Raw genomic sequence first — 21413 nt, 5'->3', positions numbered from 1 at the left:
TCGAATCCAGTCCACATGCAGGCATGTGGTATGGGATTTGTAATGCCACCTTTTAATTCAAATGATATTCCCATAAAATAATTTAGGCTAAAGCTCAGGGTAGAACAGCCTGTCACTCCTAACACAACAACCCCATAACATGGACACAGACTCATATCATTTGGCTGTTGCTAGTCCTCCAGTGTATTTTCCTTGTCATTTACCTAGAAAGGGCAAACAGGTACAAGTTAGAGTTACGCAGTGAAGAGTAGTTCTCGGAGATTCAACTTCTGCGGCACAAAGTCCTACAGCAAAAGTGCTCCACACCAGGAACCTATATATGCTGCTGCTGTGAACAGAGCAATTGGAAATTTCAAAACACATGTATTTTCACTTGAGGTCGAGTAACTTGTGTCAAGTACTGCAGTGTAGGTATGAGATAGTATGTAGCATTATGGTAAGGAAATGTCAAAAATAACTTGTGTTTTATACTAACACAGTTAATGTGTCAAATGGAGTTGTGACTCTCTACATGAGTATATGTATCAAATGAAGTCACCTATAAACAGGAAATTTGTTTAATGTACATTTCCAGGGAAGTGCTCCTACACAAATCTAAATTTGTATAAAGGGAGGAGGGAGTTCTGTGTTCTTTCCTTCCTGTTTTATATTTTATTTGCAACTATGGGGGCTTGTTAATTTTCTGGGGTTTAAGGCTAGTATGGATAAAGGGAGGAAATCTAGTAGGTTATGGCACGATAGATAGTAAAACAAGTTAAAGCAAGCATCCAAGCAACACCCGACAGGTCTGCTGCCGTAGTAGTAGGAACAGGTTCTGGAAAGAGATAGAGGTGCCAGCTTATTGATCTTTAAACTGAAGAAGAAGAAAGAAAGGGAGTACTTGCACTGAGCTGAAAATGACTGGCAGGGTTTTCAAGAAAGGAGAACTTTGTTCAACTCACTTGCAAAGGATGGCTTTGAGCCCATGGTTATACACCCCGTGGTCTGTTTGCCTTATACTTCCTGCTGCTGCTAGTGGGAATGGTTGAACTGAGGTTAGCAGCAGAACAATTGTTTAGAAAATGTGATAGGGTTGGAAAGGACCAAAATCCTTAACTCATGGCTGTTGTACTGCAAATAAGGAATTTTGGGGGGTTGAATGATTAACCCAATTTCTTTTAACAGAAAGTGCTTAGTCTTTTCATGTAGCATTTGCCGCATATCAAGGTGCCACGATTAGATCACTGATCACCCCCCAGACCAGGGAAAGAGACAGATAACACACACAGTGTGAGCGCCAACTTCCGCCTTTTATTGCGCAGTCAATTCCTTTTATACTAACAAGGGTAGGCGGGATTACAGACACATCATAAGGCTGCGACTAACCCTCTAACTTTCCGTGACATCGCGAGATCTTCCGAACGCCGAACCCTACATTTTCATTTTATATATATTCCACAACATGCTGTTTATCCAATTGAACATTTCTCTTTGGCTGTTCCAGAAGAGGAAAATGCAAGAAAGTCTTTTGTCAGTTGTCTTATAACTATTTTCTAAGTTTAAAACCAACTCTACAGCTTAATTCTGTCTTAATTCTGCTTATAGCTGTTCTTCTTTATATATATATATATGCAATGTGCTGTATCTGCCTGTTCTGGGAGTAATAGGTCTAAATGGTAAGGGAGGTGTTATCCTGAGAAAGTATTTCTATATTGCAGCCAAAAACAAGTACAAAGGAAATACAGGTAAGTAAGATAAGATTCTAAGTCAGAAACCAAGATGGAGCTGGTGATTATATACAATTGAATTAGCATACGATTTGCTTTCAGCAGGAATTGCTGTTCTGTTAGGGAAGAAAATAATTTTGTACTCTGAGACCTGAAGTAATTATTTTCTATTCAAATGTGTTCATAATCTCTCCTAATCATTAGAAACAAAGTGGTTTAGCGTACCAGTCTTTTTAAGTTACAGAAACTGAATGTACATGCTGCAGAATAACCACTTAAAGAACTGTGTGTTTCTAAGCTCTTGTTTCTTTCTGATTCCGAAGCGAATGAAAACAACTCCTAAGGATTTGTTCTTTGTTAAAACAGTGTGATAATTCTGTCATCCGCAATCTTCTGGATTATTTTTAATTTAGACAAGGGAATCTTTCATCAGTGGAATATCAGAGTCTTTACTGTGCAAATGCCATTTTCCTCACTTCCTTGTGAAGTGTGTGCCTCACAATCCCTCATTAAATAGCATGAGAATAGAAGCTTTTATCTTGAACTCCCATTTACTCGATGCAGTTTCTCACTGTTAACAACCAGCTGCTAGTATTCAAAGTGAATGCTTGTTAGTTTTGAAATGACAGTACTACTTCTATGACCAATTACCCGAGACATCTTGATGCAGTAATCTTTGGAAAATAAACATCTATTTAAGACACGAGGGGAATCCTTTCCCTTTCCTTCTCCCACATTCTGAGTACATTTGTAGCAATGAACAGCTATAGGATTAAAGCTCTTTAGCTATGAAGGCTGTAATTTGTAATAGGGCATTAATCTGGTTTCTTATCAAAGGAAAAGCACAGTCTTTTTTTCTGTTGCATCCAAATGTTATGCTTTCTAACGCATGTCAGTGCTTTTCTTGTACTCCCCAGTATGCTCATCTGTCAGGCCCTCCAGCTGGTGGCACTATTTTACAATTTGACATTAATCATTTAGTTACGTCATGTAGAGACTGCACCTGAATTAACATTTAGTAAACCAAGCTGATAGAAAATCAAATCCGTCACCTTTCATTTTTCTGAGCAGCAGAAAATATAGTGAAGCGCTGGGGTGTGAAAAGAACCTTAGTGTTGAAAAAGGCAGCGTAGAAAACTGTGGTTTAGGACAACTCAACAAACAGCATTGATAGTTGCATTTTGAAATTCCCAGTTAAGACCGTTAACTGAGAATGACAGAGGGAAATGTACCGTGCTAGTGCCAGCATACTTTCTGATCCCTTTTGTCATTAACTAGTTAGTTTCATTGTTGGAAATTACAAAGTAAACATTAAAATCTTCACATATGCTAAGAAAAAAAAATCAATAATAAGCTTTCTTTCATATTTAGTATTTCAGTACTTATTTCTTTAATCTTCTGTTTCTGATCTTGCTACCTTAGCAAAAACAGCTAAATGCATGCTTTATTTTAGAATTAGCAAACTGAGGCAAGTGTAAAGTATGTGATTGTGAAGAAATCAGGCTCTAGATTAACTACTGTTGCAGTTGCTAACTACTGAAAAGGCAGGGAGGAATACACAGTAACTGGAAATGTGAGAATGAACCATGGGGTTTGAAAGTAGGTCCATGTCCAGACTTTCTTTTTGAGGGTTCATCTACTCATAGAGTGTGATTCATAACAACACTTAAGGTCATCACTTAGGTTGTTGAGCTTTCGTCTGGGTGACCGTTAAAAACGTGTTGCTTAATACCAGAGGAAAGTCATAGTTTTGATCAGGAATGTGTATAACAGTCAAATTGAAACGGGTAGAAAATAGTGAGAAACAATAATGTATTTGTTACTGCTTGTGTTTCCCAGCCAGTGCATTATTATCTTACAGAGACTTACTTCAGTACATATATTATCTTAAAAACAGTACTTTTATATATCATTCTTTGAACTCAGGCAAATGTGAGCAGGATTTCTAACGGTGCTTATGGGTTCTTACGCTCCTCACTGCATGTGATCACGTGATAACTGTGTATTACACAAACAAGACAGTTGGATTTCTTGGCTATTTCTGTTGCCACCTTTCAGTCTCAATGCTTTTGTCAGTCTGTGCCCAACAGATTAGGGAGAAGAATACCAGTTATAGTGGCAGGGACAGCAGATGATGCTATTAATTCAAGTAGTTGATAGAGAGGCTCCCTAGATTAATCTAAAAAGTGTCAAAATTACCTTGGATATGGAGGGTTATTTATTATCTTTATATCATTCTGTATCTGGATTGAAAAGGACCTCCTGGGCAAAAGAAATGCTTCTCTGCTGTATTATGCCATGATGTGGCATGGCTTCCATTTCATAAACTAGTAACAGCGGCAATATTGCTGGTGGAAGGCCATTTCCCTTATTCCAGTTTAAATTTATTACTAATCATTTTACACTCCTCTGCTCTTACATCAGCATCGTCCTTTACCTTAAATAGTCCCCTTCCAGCGACACTCACGCTAGTGTTTATCACCTCTATAGATACCATTCATATTGTCTACTAAATAAACCAATATTCTGAGTGTTCTTGAACTCTAGAGCATCTTAGTAGTTCTCTTCTGCATCTCCCCAGTTCTGTATTAATCTTTTTAGAGGTGAATGACTGGATCTTTAAGAGAGGTCACACTGTGTTTTCTGTATTAATGTTGTATTTAATTATTTCTAAAAAATCTAATTTATCTGATAACTGTGATGATTGTATTGTTCTCTTATGTCTGTATGAAATAGTATTCATGACTCACCAGAGGGTTCCACAAACACTGTTTCACCACCTTAGATGTGGATTTGTGTAAGAGCAGAAATTTTGAATAAAATTAATGCTGTACTTCTCTATACATTTACATTTCACTTCTTAATGAACATACAGTGAATTGTAGGTTTTCTTTTTTCACTTTCAAGACATTGTCTTCTTTGGATAGACATCTGACCTAACCTGTCTCAGATTTCGTCCATCATTTGTCTCCTGCATTACCACTTCCACCAACCCAGAACTTTAAAATCAGATCTGAAATTTTGTTCTATGTTAAAGGCATAGCTCAAAAACTTACACTCATGAGAAGTGGACATACCCAAAGATAGCCAGAGCAGTTATCCATCTTTGTGCACCTTAGATCCTGCTGTTCATCAGTAAGTTATGCCTATTCCTTCAGGGAGCTGTGTTGTTTGCAGTGTTAACCGAAGTGTCTGGTGTGACATCCCAATAACATTATCCCTCCCTTTATCACCTGCTTCTGAAATTATCATTTGCCACTATCTAGCCTGGGGCGTTAGTGTTTAAAAAGCAGTGTAGTCTTTTAAGAAAACAAACAAGGAAAAAGCAAAAGGGTTCAAGTCATAACAGCAAGTAATGAAATAAACTTTATCAGTCAGATGAAAGCTAGCAGTATACGAGGAACAGTTGAGCAACCAAATTCTTCCATGTCTTACTGAAATAAGATACTAATATTTTGTATAATCTTGCTGGCTAAACTTCTGAGGATGTCAGTGAAGACTGGATAGGTACTTACTTCAGGTAGAACTTACATATTGTCAACACAAATAATTAAAAAATGTGAATTGTCTTTCAGTTGGCGATGAAATTGTGACAACTGTTGTAACTTTTTGAGAGGTATCACATGAAAAGTACACTGAGTGTGTAGGTAACGGGGCTTAGGCTTTGTATCCAAGAGATGAAACAACTATTTCATTCTCTTTCTGCATACAAACGCTCTTACTTTGCATTTGCAAAGGCTTGAGGAGCCTGAACTGATTTTTAAATCAACACTGCTTTAAGCCAGAGGCTGGATGAAGTGAGATACAGGGTTCCTTTCCAACCTAAACTGGTTTTGATTCTAGGTGATCTGGTTTAGTGCACTCTGTAAGCGCATTAAGTCTTCAAAAGGCTCTTTTCAAGATAAAAGAGAAGTGTCCACATTAGAATCTAAGGCAAAATAGATGTTCTTTATACCAGTTTTTTTTTTATAGCTTCTTTATGTAGCTGATACCAGAATGAGAGCTGAGGCTTCTGATAGAGAAGAGAATCCTAACTCTTGGGTGCTAGAGATCAGAACCAACTGTTCTGTTTTGAAGGTCTTCTCCATTAGGCAGAGGACAAGAAATTCAGTTTTTAAGAGGCTGTCAGATCACTGTTTTTATATTTCTAGTTCCTAAATTGAGGATGTCCTTAAACTGTAGGTTTTGCTGGGCTGAAGAATTCCTCTCCCAGACCCACTTCTCCTACCCCAAAAAACAGTATTTGATGACTTGGTGGTTATCTCTTTAGAAGGAGAAATCTGTGCCTGAAAATGTCGGGAATCATTCAACTTCCAGACTACTGATTTTCCAGCCTTAATATAATCAATTTTCTATTTTTGAATGTCTACATTTTTCTGCATGCTAAAAATCTATCCTGTCCTGACTACTTACTACTTAGCCCATTTGATCCCCTCCTCACACCTAAAATCAGTTAAATTTCTACTAGGTGAATGTTCACCATAAATATTCAATTTTGAGGGAGGAGACATGTTCTCTCTTTGAAGGAATAGAAGACTGAAAGCAGAGAAAGTGACATGGAATTTGTTGGACTGCATTTCTTTAGCAGCGATGAACACCGATTTATATATTGACGACACCTCCCCATTATATTCTCTGTAATTTTTAGATGTTGGAAACTGAAGATGGTGTTTTCAGCACTACATATAGTTCTGTTTGATGCTATTATTTTTTATTAATAATTAATTTTTTACTATTATTTAAATATATTGTATATGTCTTATGTACGTAGCAAATCTTGTGATTCTGTGGGAAAAATTTTTCTTAAGTATGTAATTGAAGTATATAAAACCATACAAGTAGTCATTCCAGATCAGACTCACAGGTTTATCTACCCCAGTATCTTGTTGCCAACAGTGGACACATGGGAAAGACTGTAAGAACAGGGCAATAATACTCTTTTTTTTTTCCTCTGGCAATTTGTGTCTTGGAGACCCTCTGAGAAAGTAATGGTGTCTCATGTTTAATAACTCTGTATGGATTGTTGTTCCATGGGTTTGTCCAGTGACTTTTTGAACATGTGTAAGCTAGTAGCCACAGAGATTTTGTCAGCTTAATTAACATTTTGTTTGCTTTGAACCTGTCACCTATGAGTTTCATGCGAGGTTCCTGGTTCCTGTGTTGGAAGGCATTTTGGACAGTTGGTAGCTCTTCACTTTCTCCACACCACTCGTGATTTTGTAAGTCTACATATCCCTCATCAACTGTCTATTTTCTAGGCTTAATAATCTTATGTCTATTTTTTGTCTGCTCATTTGGAAGCCTCTGATGAGCCTTATTCTCTCTATAAATAACTCTCTGTCTCTATTATCTCCTTTTTGATGTGGAAGGACCAGACTAATGGATAGTATCAAAGATGAAAATACATCATGGAGTTATACTGTAGAATAATGTCATTCTCTGTTTAGATCTCTATTCCTTTCCTATTAATTCCTGCCATTTGAAGTATTTTGGTGACCTCTGCTGTGGACTGAGCTGATATTTTCATGGAACTGTCCACAGCGACTCTTAAGATTCATTCCTGAGTAGCAGTTGTCAGCTCAGAGTCTTATCATTTATATATAAAATTGATACCGTTCCCCATATGCATCAATTTACATTTATCTACATTGACTTTCATTTACCATACTGTTGCCCAGTCATTCAGTCTCTTATGGTCCTTCTGCAATTCTTTACTGTAGGCCCCTGTCTTTAAAACCCTGAATAATTTAATAGCTTTTGCAAACACTGTCACCTCATGATTCACCCTCTTTTCCAAGCCATTTAAGGATAGGCCAACCAGCATGACCCCAGAGCAGATCTCTGATGGAATCTACTGTGAAAAGAAATTGTTTTATTGTGTTCTCTCTAATAATGATAAAGATGTAAACTTCACTAAATACAGATTACACAGTTGTGATTAGACCTGAAGAACAGAAAGGACAAAGTAATTTCTGATAAGGTAAGAGGTGAAGCTCTTATTGTGGCCGTGATGTAATTTATATGGATTTTCAGGGCTGTTCTGGTGCAGAATTTGTCTTATCCTTTCATAGGAATTAACTTGAAAGAGAACTTCCTTTTTTGTTCTTCCAGTTTTAGAGTCTATTTAGCTTTTCAAAGTCAGTAATTTTTGCCACTAAAATGTTAAAGGCAATCCAATTCCTTTTTTTTTTTTTTACAGTTGACATAGAAAAGAGAGATGCTATCATACATCAGCATTGATCAATTAGCAGTTGATATAGCAATTACAAAAATATGTAGTTTATCTCAGTACTGACCTTTCAGTACTGTGCCTCATTATCATAAAAAGTTGATATTCTTGTCAACACAAAGCGCAGGATAGGAGACAAGATGACTGGTGGTTTTGCAGGAAGGACTGGGGCAGAGGGAGGACACAGAAGGCTGGGCTTCTTGCACAGGAAGAATGTGGGCAGGCAGGGGATGCAGAGAGGGAGAAAGAAATATGTAGTCCTCACATAGGGTCCTAATTTTAAAATTATGCAAGGTGGGCAGGTTGCCAGTTTTTACAGCAAGTTGTCATGCCTTGTTAAACATGCCAGTGAGAACACTGTTATCTGGGAACTAAACCAGTATGAACACCTAAAACTAAGGCGTTTGTGTTCAGGCTTTGTGCACTCTTGGCAAAATATTAAAGATAGAAGCTGCAGTAGTCATGATGGCACATACGTTTTTCCCCATAGGAAACAGTACAAGAAGCACAAAGCTCTCACTTTGACTGTCATAAAATGATAGAAACCTGTCATTTTTCATGGAATCCCATGAGTCTTTCCCAAATATTTTCTCAGTTTTTATATACACATATGTGTGTGTATACATATATGGATATTTTTATGTTCTGTAGCCTTCTATATGTTCTTCTAATTTGGTATATTTTAAAGTACAGAGATTTATAAAGGACTCCCCATCAAGATCCTTGGTATCTTGCTACAGAATTCAGAAAACACAGATAATTTCTCTATATGGTTTTATTTGTTAGAGAATATTTTGCCATTAGCTACTTCTTGTGAGTTCAGTGGACCTCAGCTGTGTATGTCTGAGCAGATCTGAACTGCATCAGTACATGTGAGTAAACAGGCATTTCACGGATAGGAAGGCCAGAAACAGAATTTAACTGTACTTAAAAACCAGATAGTCTACAACATGGAAATCAAAGCACGAGTAATATGCATTTATCCTAAGACATTCTGCTTGGTGTGCAAGTTACTGCCTTTTGGGCCATTTTTAGCTTTTAAGTTGACTTCAGTCAGGCCCTTCTGAAGAATGCAGGACAGTAATCTAATGGCATGGGTAGGAGTAGTGAAGTTTACATGAGGGAAAAGTCACAATTCCTGGTCAGACGCTGATAAAAATAAGATGTAGTGCTCAATGAGGATGTAGAAGTATTTAAGAATGGCAGGGAGTGTAAAACGTCTCAAACTGCAAATCTGAATGATGGTTCACTCTTATGCTGTGTGAAAGGACTTTGTGAAAAACATAGAGCATTGGATTTCACCTGATAATTAAGGGGGGTTTTGTCAAGCTTTGGAATTTTTTTGATTCTAGAGACTTGTTCTTAAACAAGAAATCTAGGCCTAATGTCAAAATCATAATGATGGTAGTAGACCGCATCTCTGGGGAAGCTAATCCTGTGGTTAATTTTCCTCATTCCTAAAAATTTGCACCATATTTATAACCTGACTTCATCTGGTTTTAGCTTCTAACTATTGGATCCTATTATAACTTTCTAGAATTAAAGACTTTATTTAATAATCACTTCACTCCATTTTTCATAAGCCCAGACCTTACCCTAAATGAACGAAACCTGCATTTCTATAGGGATGAGAGTCAGCTATTAGCTTATTATAGTCTGATTTATGCAAGGAAGAATTTAAGGCTTTTTACACGGACAGTGCTTTGAATTATCTGTCCTCTTGCCTGTTTTGCCCACAAGTCACCAGTGACTGCCCATTCACCTCTGTGCTTCTAGTCAGTTCTGTAACTTGCTTCCCAATACATGCAGTGTAATGCTCTTATTTCTTCCTTTTTAATGTTTTGAGCAATGTTTTCATTCGCATGTGGAAGATAGAACCTAACATTTGTAGAATATCACGTTTACCAGCGTGTGTTTAAATTAGGTGGAAACACTTTAAAAATTAAGAAAACAATATGAAAAGCTACTTCCTTTCCTTTAAACCCTTTCACCCTACAAACATACAGTCTGGTAAGCAGAAAATTTAACCTGTGATGGAAGACTGATTGGCATTGTGGTGTTTACCTCTACACATAATAACAAACTAGATAATAAACCAGAATCTCTGGAACTGCATGCGTGGGGAGTTTGGAGAATATAGGAGAGTTCCCATTACATTCTTTACTATAATCTTAAACTGGAATTAAATATGTGTTGGTTGTGGTTTCTTTTTTCTTAAGAGAAAGAGTCATGGCTTCTCTCGAAAAGGACCTCAGTAAATACCCCCAATCTCAGCCTAGGCAGAAATGCTGTAGCCTGCACCTCTTCAGAACCCTGCTCTGTGGGCTAGTCCATACAGAAGATTTTCTTCTGCAAAATAGTGTTTCACAACCTGAGATACTTAAATCAGCTTTCAGAAGACCGCCTGTATTAAATAGCTTACGCGATACTGCACAAAATTTGCAGGTGCTTTAGTTGACTTAAATCCCATATCGCCAGAGGATAAATCGTTGAGGCCTCATTGTTGTCATCTGTCATCTTTGACCTATGACTTCTGCTCGTTCTGCTTTAACTGTTTTCTCACCTGCTTCGTGTGTCACCGTGAGCCAAGGTGACCTGTGTGGATGGGGCTGCTTTTGGTAATAATGTCCCGTTTTAAAAAAAAAATCTCATCCAAGAAAGTTTATTTGTATTTGAAAGGAATCCACTATGGGTGGTATATCAGACTGAATGCAATTAATTTCTTTTTCTAATTTTCTCTGCTTTTTGCAGTATTTATCTAGGCTTGTTCATGGTAGCTTAAAATGATTTTCATATTTTAACTACTCATGAACATGTTTATTATTTCAATTCAACAACCCCATACTATGTTTTTTTACTTTGCATTAGTATTTTAACTAAATATGTTTTTCTCGACATGTTAGACAAATTATTTTTAGAGCTTAAATATACATTTGCAGAAGTGTTTGCCATTAATGTGAGGAGGTCTGCGGATGTAAACCACAATATTTTAAATTGCCACCTTTCTGTATGTTAGATACATATGGAATATTACTGTCTGCTCCCATCAGAAATGTGTATTGTTCCGTTACATAGCCCATTTTGTAATTAGGTGATCCAATAATGAAGCAGCATAAAAACATACTTTCTAAAACACAGACCTACGAAATGAAGTAATACCTGCTAGGCTGTCTTTACCCAGATGGCAGAGGCACCTAGCCTGTTCCCTCCACAGGAGTGATGCGAGGCAATTTAAGGTGTGACATCATAGCATTTTCCTTACAAAATGGGCAGTTAATTTCTAGAATCAATTCAAATGTGTGTGCTGACATCATTCCCTCTCTGCCTGTTGTCTCCAGATTTAGAAATGCCTCCTGAGAACACAGTGCTGGAAATGATCATTATTTAAATTATTTCATTCAGTCCTGCACAAGCTGTGCAAAGATGGGCTATGGCTTCTCAGAAGCTGCCTGCTGCTCTCTCCTCACCAGCAGCCCATCACGATGTCCTTGCCCCTCTCCCATTCATCATTCGGGAGGGATGAGGGTCTCCTGCCCTACCTGCTCGTCTCTGGGTTGCACCGAGTCCGTATTGGCATTATGCAGAAGCAGATTGAATAAAAGTCATTATATCGGCTGGCAGGCCTGTTTCTTCCTAACCATCGAATGTTAGAAGATGCAGTTCATGTACTGTAAGCTTGGGATTCAACAGCAAAAACCCCTCACAGCTGAATTGATTTAAGGCAGACGGGGAGGGGGAGCTCAGCTGTCCAGCCGCTCACTATTGGCTTCTTATTACGGCATTCTCCCCCGAGAGGCTCTCTGCATGCTCATTCACCCCCTCCTCCTCCTCCTCTTCCTCCCAGCCCCCTCCTTGCCTACCCCTTCATTACTGATTCACAGCGAGAGGCAGCAGCGGCAGCCGCCACGCTTGTCACGAATCAGAGATTGCAATGAGCTCATCCTTTTCTCTTTGCAGCTTCAGAACTGCCCTGGCTTTATTGCTCTTATTGCTGCTGCTGTCTGCTTCCACACACATCCACAGAGACTGAGCCCTGAAAGCTCTCCGGTGCTTTTCTTCCATCTGAGCTTTCCTGCACTCATTTTCTGCCATTTTCCTGCTTTTTAGGTACATTTTTAGATCCATGTTTTCTCTGGTTTGTTTTACAAATCTACTTTGGACGCTGGCTGAGCCAGCACAGTGGATCATATTTTTCCTTGATTCTTAGCAAAGATGCTTTTCTCTTTCTGAGAGACCGACGGGCGTTGCTGTAGGCAGCCATCCGAGCCCATTTCAAAGATCTGAGGCTGGCTCTCCTAATCTTGCACTTTTTGAAATTGCGGTTCAAAGCCTGTTCTTCTCACTCTGGATACTTACTACTTACTGCTCATGGAAGAAGGGGTACCTTGCAAAACCCCAGCTGCCAAGCTCACACCACCTGTCAAAAAGTCCCAGGACATGCATGACGAGAGAAGCAAGCTGGTGAATGAGTATGCATGTCGGGTGCTGGAACTTCTGGGAATGGGGCATCGCCTATTTGTGCCTCGACTGCTTGCGGTGAGATCATGTTTTCTTCAGATTAATTCATTGCGAATTTGCCATCTTTCCTCCCAAACCTGCTTCCCCCCCAGGAGTCTTGACACTGAAGGGAGGCGTGAGAGGTCGCTTATTTTTCGCTCTCGGTTTCTCATAATCCATCTCCTAAGCTCTGAGCCTTTCTTTTTCATGTTAGCTTGGGAGCGCTGGACGCTAGTCCTGCTAATGGGGATCGGTGCCACTCCTTAACTAGCTCTGAAGGTTCACAACCCGGACTGCATTTAAAAAAAAATCTTTCCTAAAGCCATGAATGCTTTTGTTCTCAGTCCTGTAATGATTCCAAATAAGCAGCATGCCCTCTCTACTTCTAGATACTGGTGGAAATTGCATTAGTGCTCAGCATTTCAAATTTTATACTTGTGACATCAAAGGTTAGTTTTAAACATTCATAAAAAATCAAGCTATGTGGATATATTTTGGTTTTCTGCTGTTTCTGTGTTTGATTTTGAAAAGGCAGTTGACAGTATGTAAAAAAGTTTAAAATACATGTGTAGAATTATCTGGGAAATAAATTGTCAAAGGTGTTTTTATCCATCGTAGCAAATGATGCTGTATGAGAAATGGCCTGAAATTGGTGTGGCATGTCAGAGTATAGAGAAGTACGCTTTTATCATTTCTACTACTGTACGAAGCAGCCTCAAAACCACAAAATAGTGGCGAATCCAGAAGTCAGTATCTAGTCCTAGCTGAGTCTGCTCTCAGATATTGTAACTAAACCTGGCTGCAGGTCAGAGGTAAACTTGGTCGATGGCATTGTACAACAGAATGTCATTTTTATGTGATGCATGTGAAGAGAGTTCTTTACTGATCCCGTCCCATTTTCTAGTGGGATGGTGCCTTTCTTTTATTTCCATACCCTGTGCAGTCCTGTACTGTAGTTATATACAGTGACCCGTCAAGTGTTTTTGTCGTGCTGCTGAAACCTATCTCCGTGTTCTGCAGTACACTCACATAAATGAATGTGCTCTGTGTATTATAAGATGTTCAGTGTTGGAAAAAAAAAAAAAAAAAAGGGGTGGGTGGTTGAACCAGTGTGTCCCTGTGCTGTGAGATGTTAGATAGAAATAAAAAACCCCACAAAGTCTCTGATTGCTAGCAAAGTGCAGATGAACTTGGATACCTACAGTCACTTGTAGAATGGGTTATAGTGCCTGTCATAGGGACTAATAGCGCATGGTTGAATCTGTTGTATGTATAAGCATTATTCCATTTTACCTTCAAGCGTACCTAAACACTCCTCCATCCCATCCAGCTGCTTTAGTGCTGATGGTCTCTTGGGCAAGGACTGCCAAATCATTCTGAATTGTTTTGTGATGAGCTCTAAGGAAAGCAGAGACAAAACCACTAAGCTCTTTTTCACTTGACTTAATCAGGCTTTGTATTCTGGCCCTCCAGATGGAGAATACCAGGAAATTTAGCATACTTCATCACCCAGGCAGCTTAGCTCTGCTGAATGACATAATATTGTTTATTAAAGAAGAAAAAAAAAAGGGGGGGGGGAGGCAAAACAATACAAATAATGCTTGTGTTATTAGAGAGTCTTGACTTGTGGAGTCAATGTGATTTTCCTGTCGGGTTTTATTAGCTAAATATACCTCTTCTGACATCTATCGCTTTTGACATATAGTCCTTCCATAAAGGAGGAGAGACTATGTTTCTGATAATTTTTTAAAAATGAGAAATCTCTGAGGACCAAGAATTTGTACTTTAATCAGAACTGAAGATACTTCAAAACCTCAGTGTTTCATAAAACTAAGAACTAGGTTCTTTTTTACATGCATAAGCTTCTCCTGCTGTGGTTTTGGGAATAAATCCCTAGGACTGGCAGAATATGTGCCATTGTAGTGTTACGTGAGAAATATAATCTGTAACCTTTATGCAAGCCTTAGAAAAATTCAGATCACCTACTCACTGCATCAGCTAACTGCGATGATGGGCAAGTGAAACAGCACTAATTCTGCGTGGGTTTATCCCCTTTGGGATGGCTCTGGGTGGATGAAGCTAGTAGGTTTTGTGTTTGCACTTACCCACATTCATCAGTATTTTACGTTGCAGGATGAACACTACCTTTGTAAATCCGAAGCTACATATAAATGCAGTGGTGAAATTTTCAGCAGAGGGATGCTACTGGGTGTACACAAGATTATTGCCATATTTATGGATGCCAACTCACTGCGCACAAAACCGAAGCTATTTTTTTTCCATAGTGCTTTTGTACCAAACTGTGTTTTACAGAGCGCACAGATTTTATTTAGCAAAAAATTTTTGTGACAGTATAGCTTTCACAGTAAAGAAATGGACATAAGTGATGCCAGTAAAAGGAGTCTTTTGATGTATTGTGCTATAAGTGTGTGTCAGTGTAACTGTAGCAGCACAGCTTTACCTATCGAACTTTCCCAGGCCTGGATCCCAAGTTTATCCACCCTCACACTCCTTGGCAGCACAGAAGGCCAACTTCATCCTCTTGGAGTCGTTGAACTGATCAGGTCAGGTCTGTGGCTCGTGTTTAAGGGCAACACAGTGCACTGTTGTGCACCATGCAGCACTGCAGTCTTGTTGCTACCAGTGGAAGAGGAACTATCAGGTTAGAAAAAATAGCTCGCATACGTTGATTTTGCACTGCATATCTTCTTAAAAAGAACTTAAAACCACATCTGTGTGCTATAGATTAAATACTATGTTCTGAAAAATCAGTGTAAGGATACATGCAAGCAGTTTGAATTTACCAGTAGCAAATTAAATAGTGGAGTGGAGTAGGCTATGGCCAGATTCTTTTCAGCCTTTAACTTTGTCTTGTTCCTGACACATGTTGTTAAAGTGTAAAAAAGGCAGTTTGTGTTCACTGACATTCTATAGAAATTCAAAATATACATACTGTATACATAGAATTCTATGGAAATTAGTAATTTTATCTGTTTGTATGAAGGAGGAAGAATTAAATTAAGGAAGTGTGGTGTGGTTGATCTGAAATTTCTTCTGCAGTATTAGTTCCCAGATGGGAATAGGAGTTGTAGTTGATATAGTCAGGAATAAATGAGACTGCAGAATTAATAATTGAAGTCAGAGAAATTAATTTAAAGAAAAAAGTCAAGGCTTTGTCCTTCGTCTTAATCACATTTTCCTAAATATTTTGGGGAAGGTAGTAGTAATGCTATTTACTTTAAAATAAATAATCAAAATTAACATCATTTAAGTCTCTCGAATTCCATTCATGTTTTTGAACATTTGTGGTTTTCCAGAACTTTACCTTTACAGTTGAAAGTGTTGCTAGTACTTCTGGGAAGGGGCTTTCCCTTAGTTTCAACTAATCCATATAAGATAATTTTATGAATATATTGACATACTTAAGCAATGTGGGAAGGACATTCAAGGGCATATTTAGTCAAACCCTAAAAGGCAAGCTGAGACTTTTGGTCATAGTTCTCAGTGAGTTTCCTCTTTTGCCTGGTTTTAAAAATATATTTTAACCAAAAATATGATTATGTGAAAAATCACATCTAGAATAATAAAAAAATGCCCTGAAGTCCCTGAGTGCACAAAAATGCAATGCACCTGCCAAACTTCTAATTATTGGTTCATTAAACTTACAGATGGTTTAGTGAAATAAGTTGTTGATGAGTTCAACAAGCTGAGTGACGCAGACCAACAAATTTACAAATCTCTGCCTGTCAAAGAGCTGCCAAAAGGTTCCTGAAATGTCTTTATGATTTATTGATTAAAATCACAAAATGTCAAGAGATGTGAATCTTAGGATGCCACCACTGCTATTTTTTAATTTTTTTTTGTACTGCATACACACACACACACACACACACACACACACTGGTTTTATGTTGCTTCCTGGTCTTAAACAGTACCTGAAGAGGTTAGTTTGCAGAAAATATGCAAAGTACACAACCCAGTTAATGTTGCTCTCAAAATGTTACTTTGGTTTCTTGTGATTTTAATAGTGAAATGTAACTTTTTGATCAACAGATTACTTTAATGAAATTAAAATATTCAGCAAAGTAAAAAGAGCTGAACAGTATAGGCTTTACCACTCATATCAAACTATACAATGTGATGGCTTATAATTTTTCATAACTTTAATCTTAGTTCAGTGAACTGTGTCACAGAAGTTCTTATTTGCATGAGTCACCATTATTCTTATGGGATTTTCATTGGCTAAAGGTTTTTCAGGGTTGAGAACTCAAAATTGTCAATAGTTACAATTTTATATGAGTAATTTGTTTTCAGGCTGTTAAAATACTATTGTAACAGTGATTCAAGCAGAAGCCTAGGAGATTTAAATCTGACTTTAAATGTTTTACATGTAATTGCTGTTTTTCTGACGTATTTGCCTCTGGCTTTTTTGGTATTTATTTTTAAATGAAGTGCTATGGACGTAAAGAGTAGGTGCATGTACTTTTCTAAAGTTTGGCAGGGTAATTTAATTGTTGGTTTGGGTTTGGGGTTTTTTTTAGGTTTTTTCCTCCTCTGATTTCTAAAAAAAAGTAAATTCAAAGCTCTCAACGTATTATGATAATTTAAGAAAAAGAAATTAAATACAAAATTGAAATAAAAATGTCTAGTCAGGACCCCTAGGAAGAATACATGCTTAAAATTAGGATAGCTCAGCTCCTAATGAATGCTAAAACTTTGGCAAAAAGTGTGTTTGGTGTTTGTTTTGTGTTGGGAGCAACTGTCCAGAAGTCTTAATTGAAAACACCCTCCCACTCTGTTGGAAGCACGTACCAGCCAGCCTGTCTTGGAGACTACCCGTCGTTCAGCATTGCAGTATCAGAGCACCTTCTGTGTAAAACCACCAACAGCAGCAAAATCAGTTTTACAGGTTGGCTGGTGTCCCTTTACACCTCGGGTCAGAGTTGTGTTTGGGGCCAGGTTTCGGAGGAGGATGGGAGAGGCTGCCACAGCGTGAGGAAGAGGAGGGGACTGGAAATGCAGGAGAGCTTCTCTCCCGAGAAGGCACGCTTGCAACGTAATAGGGAAGTCTATTTGAATTGTATAGTGATCACAGCTGTCAACATCACTGAGAGGGAAGGGAAGAAATCACTTTCAAGTAAGCTGGTTAGCAAACCATTTACTGCTTTTCGATCAACATTACCCAGCTGAACTTTGCCCAGAAGCAGCTTGGTTGCCAGCACGGGTTTTGGCAGTGATGCTGCGTGCTGCCTGCATGACAGGCTGCTCCCACCACGCTCTACAACTTGCAGATCATCTTACATGTAGCCCATCATGGATATGAAATGGTGATCTAGTCTCAAGTGGGGCAAAAGCATATCTAACCTCAGTAAAACTCATCCAGGAGAAATACGGCGTTAGGAAGAGGAAACGGATGCGTTGGCCATAGCCGCATTCATGAGTGGGTCTGATTCATCAGATACCCAACTTGCACCAGCTTTCTGTCAACACTACATCGAGCTTGTCTGATTGAGTCTCAGCCAAATAGTCCTTCTGCCAAATTTTTGTGGACAGAATCAGATGTGATAGTTTGTGAAGCTGAACATTTCTCATCGGCATCCTGAAGGCAGCTTTTCTTGTGTCCCTGCAGTGATGACCCAGCAGCTTCCTTGGCTGCGAGTGAAGGGAGGATCAAATAGATCTTGGGAGAACTCTGAGGATTTTGATGACAGAAAGTTGTCTGCTTTAAAAATGCTGCAGTCCTGGGGAAATGGATCCACTGAAGCTACTCCACTTGCATTTGGAGTTTTCTCGCTCTTTCCTTGCCTTTAATGTAGCAAAAACTACTACGGAGTTCTCATTAGGGTATACAGTATAATAATCTCTGAAAGTACATAGGGTGATAGGTAAACATGTACAGCGTAGATTTTGTCCTTGTAGGCTCTTGATTGAGGACATCAAAGGAGATAGTGCTATGCCCATTCCCAAAGTGAAAGATTGGGCACAGAGCAGTGATGATTATCAGTGTTGCGGTGGCACACCTCTGATGTCCGCTTATGCTCTCTGCTATCAGAGATACTGGATAACCATGAAAATACCCCCTTAATTTCTGTTGTTGTTCCAAGTTTGGTACCTAATTTCAAATCCCTTCAAAAACCCTTCTCCCTTCCCCCCACCAAATAAAGTTTGGGTAAATTGCTATTTTTGATAGACCCTCTGGGTAGTCAGCTCTAGCATTTTCAGCAAAAATGTGGAATATGTCGAGCTAGGTTTGAGTATTACTGTTACATATCTGCAGCACCATACTGAAGTTCAGTTTGCTTTTAAAAAGGGCTACTACATAGTAGACATTATTTTCATGTAAATGAACTAGCGATGCTGGTTTGTAGGGTGCATAGGGAGGATTCATAAATAAGATTAAAATTTTCTCTGCATTGTAGTGATAATTATTTATTTAAAACAAATTTAACACCCAAGAGAAATAATAGTATCATTGAGCCTCACCTCTTGCATGTCAAAGGCTGCACAGTTTCTCCCCATTCTCCCTGTGCAGGGCCAAATCTCTTGTGTTTGGCTGAAGTGTGTTTTCTGGAAACACGTCTGAAATTGGAGACAGCAAAGAATTTTGAGTGGATGAGAATATAGTTAAGAATCGAACTTTGAAACTATGTGTATGTAATATACCTACTGCGTATAACAAGGCAAAAAATTACAAAGGGCGTTACTCATTGGAAGGCGGAGGATACACACATGAAAATGTTGGCAGTGGTACTTGAGCAATTAATTCAGCAATTAACCCTAACCAAAGGTACCTGTGCTGCCTCTGAGGTATTTGTAGTAATACCGTGATACACAGCGCCGGTCTCCATGATACTAGTCTATATGTTGATGCATTTTCACTCATTCTTTCTGGGTTAAAGATCTTGAAATTCATGTTTTTGAGATGACATCCTAAATCTCTTGTCTGGACACACAGTTCCTGTGAACTTTTTAAAGGAGCTATCCCAAGGCCTGGTATTTCGTATCTGCTAAATCTCTTGATGTTGTTCTTGGTAAATCTGAAGATGAATACATTTGTCCCTGTGAATCATATTACTCCATCAGTAGCAGAACTGGATTGATGTTGAATGTTTAACATTTTCGGACCTGTTAAGCTTGATACCACACTGAGAGGTACAGTATTATCAGAGATGGAGAAATAAGCATGTAGAACATTTTCTGGCACAGAGTTCCTTGAGAAATTGTGTCACAGACTTCTGCACATTGACTTGCTGATGCCTCTTATGAGTCATATGCATTTCTGCTTCTGCTATTCATGTCTGCAACCATATATATCTATATATACATTGTCTTTTTAGGGCAGCATTATGAGAATCAGCAGTGGTCTAATGCACAAGCTGTCTAGGAAATATTTTAAATTCTCCTAGGTTTTTGTTGTTTGCTTGGGTTTTGTTTTTCTCCTCACTGAGTGACATCTTGACAGGCTGAGCCAGAATCCTTTTCTTACCCTGCAGGTATAGAAGGATAAAGTACATTAATGTGTTACAGTCCTCTGATCGTGCTGCTCTGCCTAGGATTCCTTGGATATGCTGTACCTTCTGTTTTGTTTTATGAGATATGAGTTAGAGAGCTGATTTCAAGGAGGATGTTTTTGAGCTAATGTGAATATTGGTGGTTTGGAATACGTTCAGTAAATGACAAATCCAGTAAAAGAGCATGACTGCATGTTCTCAGTGTTTACGGTAGTTCCCTATGTCTAATTGCAGACCTCAAAAGAGGACCTTCTACAAGCTGATTTTGAAGGAGCTTTAAAATTCTTCAGGGTTCAGTTGCCCAAGAGGTACAGAGCTGAAGAGAACGCCAGAAGACTGATGGAACAAGCTTGCAACATTAAGGTAAGGATGGTCTTCTTTTCTTCTCATTCACCCAGGGTTTGTACAGTCAGGTGCAATATTAAGAATGGTAGTAGTGTGTGAAAGTAAAGTAATGAAATCATTAGTTTATTACTTTTTATATATGTTTGTGTATTTATACACACACATGCACCCACACTTTTTATATTTAAAGAAAGTAAAACTCTGAGCTTTTCCCTCTTTGCTTCAGTACAAGCTAATAATTAAACTAGAAAACTGATGCATGATCACACAAACTGAATTATCAGAACTCACTAATTCATTAATTGATTTATAAACAGTGATTACACTAAACCAATTAATCAACTGTATGATAATCGTGCAACCAAAGGTCAGATATTATTTGTTTTGACCAGAAGATATTTATTTGCTGAGTACTGCTGTATAATACAATCGCATTGGGGTAGAAACTTAGTTTTGTTTGTATATCAAGCTTACCAAGACAGAATATCTTTTTATATTCTACCGTAACCAAGACTGTGCTGTCAAAAGGCAGGCTTCTTGAATGTCTGGAGCACAAGTATTGGCCTTGTAATGAATGATGGCAAATTAGAGGAGCCTGACTGTAAATTTTTGAGGATGGAAATCTTCTGTTAAAAATGGCCACAGAGGTTCATAAAGCTGTCATTTGAAAGGTCTGCTATTTTTTCTGGGATTTTTTGTTGGAATATGTATAGCTATGGATGGGCTTAACACTTGATCTTGGAAAAAAGTGCTTTTGTTATTTCTTGGTAACGTGAGCACTGATGGGAAACATGTGTTTCGTGTGGCCTGATAATGGGCTGAGAACATCCCATCAGAAAGAATGCCCCTCTAACACCCTGCCTTTTTAAATCTCTTTCAGTATATTTATTAATTTCCTTTTGTGGTGCTTAATTTCATAGTTTATTAAGCAAGGGCTTTTTCCATACTGGTTAAAATACTGATCTGGTGAAAGAATGGGGCTTGCCATACTAATGTTTATTCCAGCCAGAAAAAAGAAAATCTGTGCAGAGGTTTTATTAAAATTGGAGTTGGATTTCAACTCTGCTGCTGAAAGAGAGTATTTTGGAGTAAAAGACTACAGTTTGATGTTTAGTATTTAGTCCT

The 21413-nt window shown here is 38.4% G+C and overlaps 1 protein-coding gene across 2 annotated transcripts in view; it reads left to right on the top strand.

Annotated features, from left to right (window-relative positions):
* Positions 1-21413, top strand: part of RABGAP1L (RAB GTPase activating protein 1-like) — a 240393-nt gene that overhangs the window by 154265 nt on the left and 64715 nt on the right. For both annotated transcript variants that reach the window (XM_010580655.1, XM_010580656.1), the window contains exon 18: positions 20178-20306. In XM_010580655.1, coding sequence (XP_010578957.1) covers positions 20178-20306 — 129 coding nt within the window. The remainder of the gene's footprint in view (positions 1-20177; positions 20307-21413) is intronic.

This window comes from Haliaeetus leucocephalus, unplaced genomic scaffold, assembly GCF_000737465.1.
Source record: "Haliaeetus leucocephalus isolate CR32 unplaced genomic scaffold, Haliaeetus_leucocephalus-4.0 Scaffold730, whole genome shotgun sequence".
NCBI lineage: Eukaryota > Metazoa > Chordata > Aves > Accipitriformes > Accipitridae > Haliaeetus > Haliaeetus leucocephalus.
Note: the sequence above shows the minus strand (reverse complement) of the source record. Positions and strands in the feature narration are given on the sequence as shown.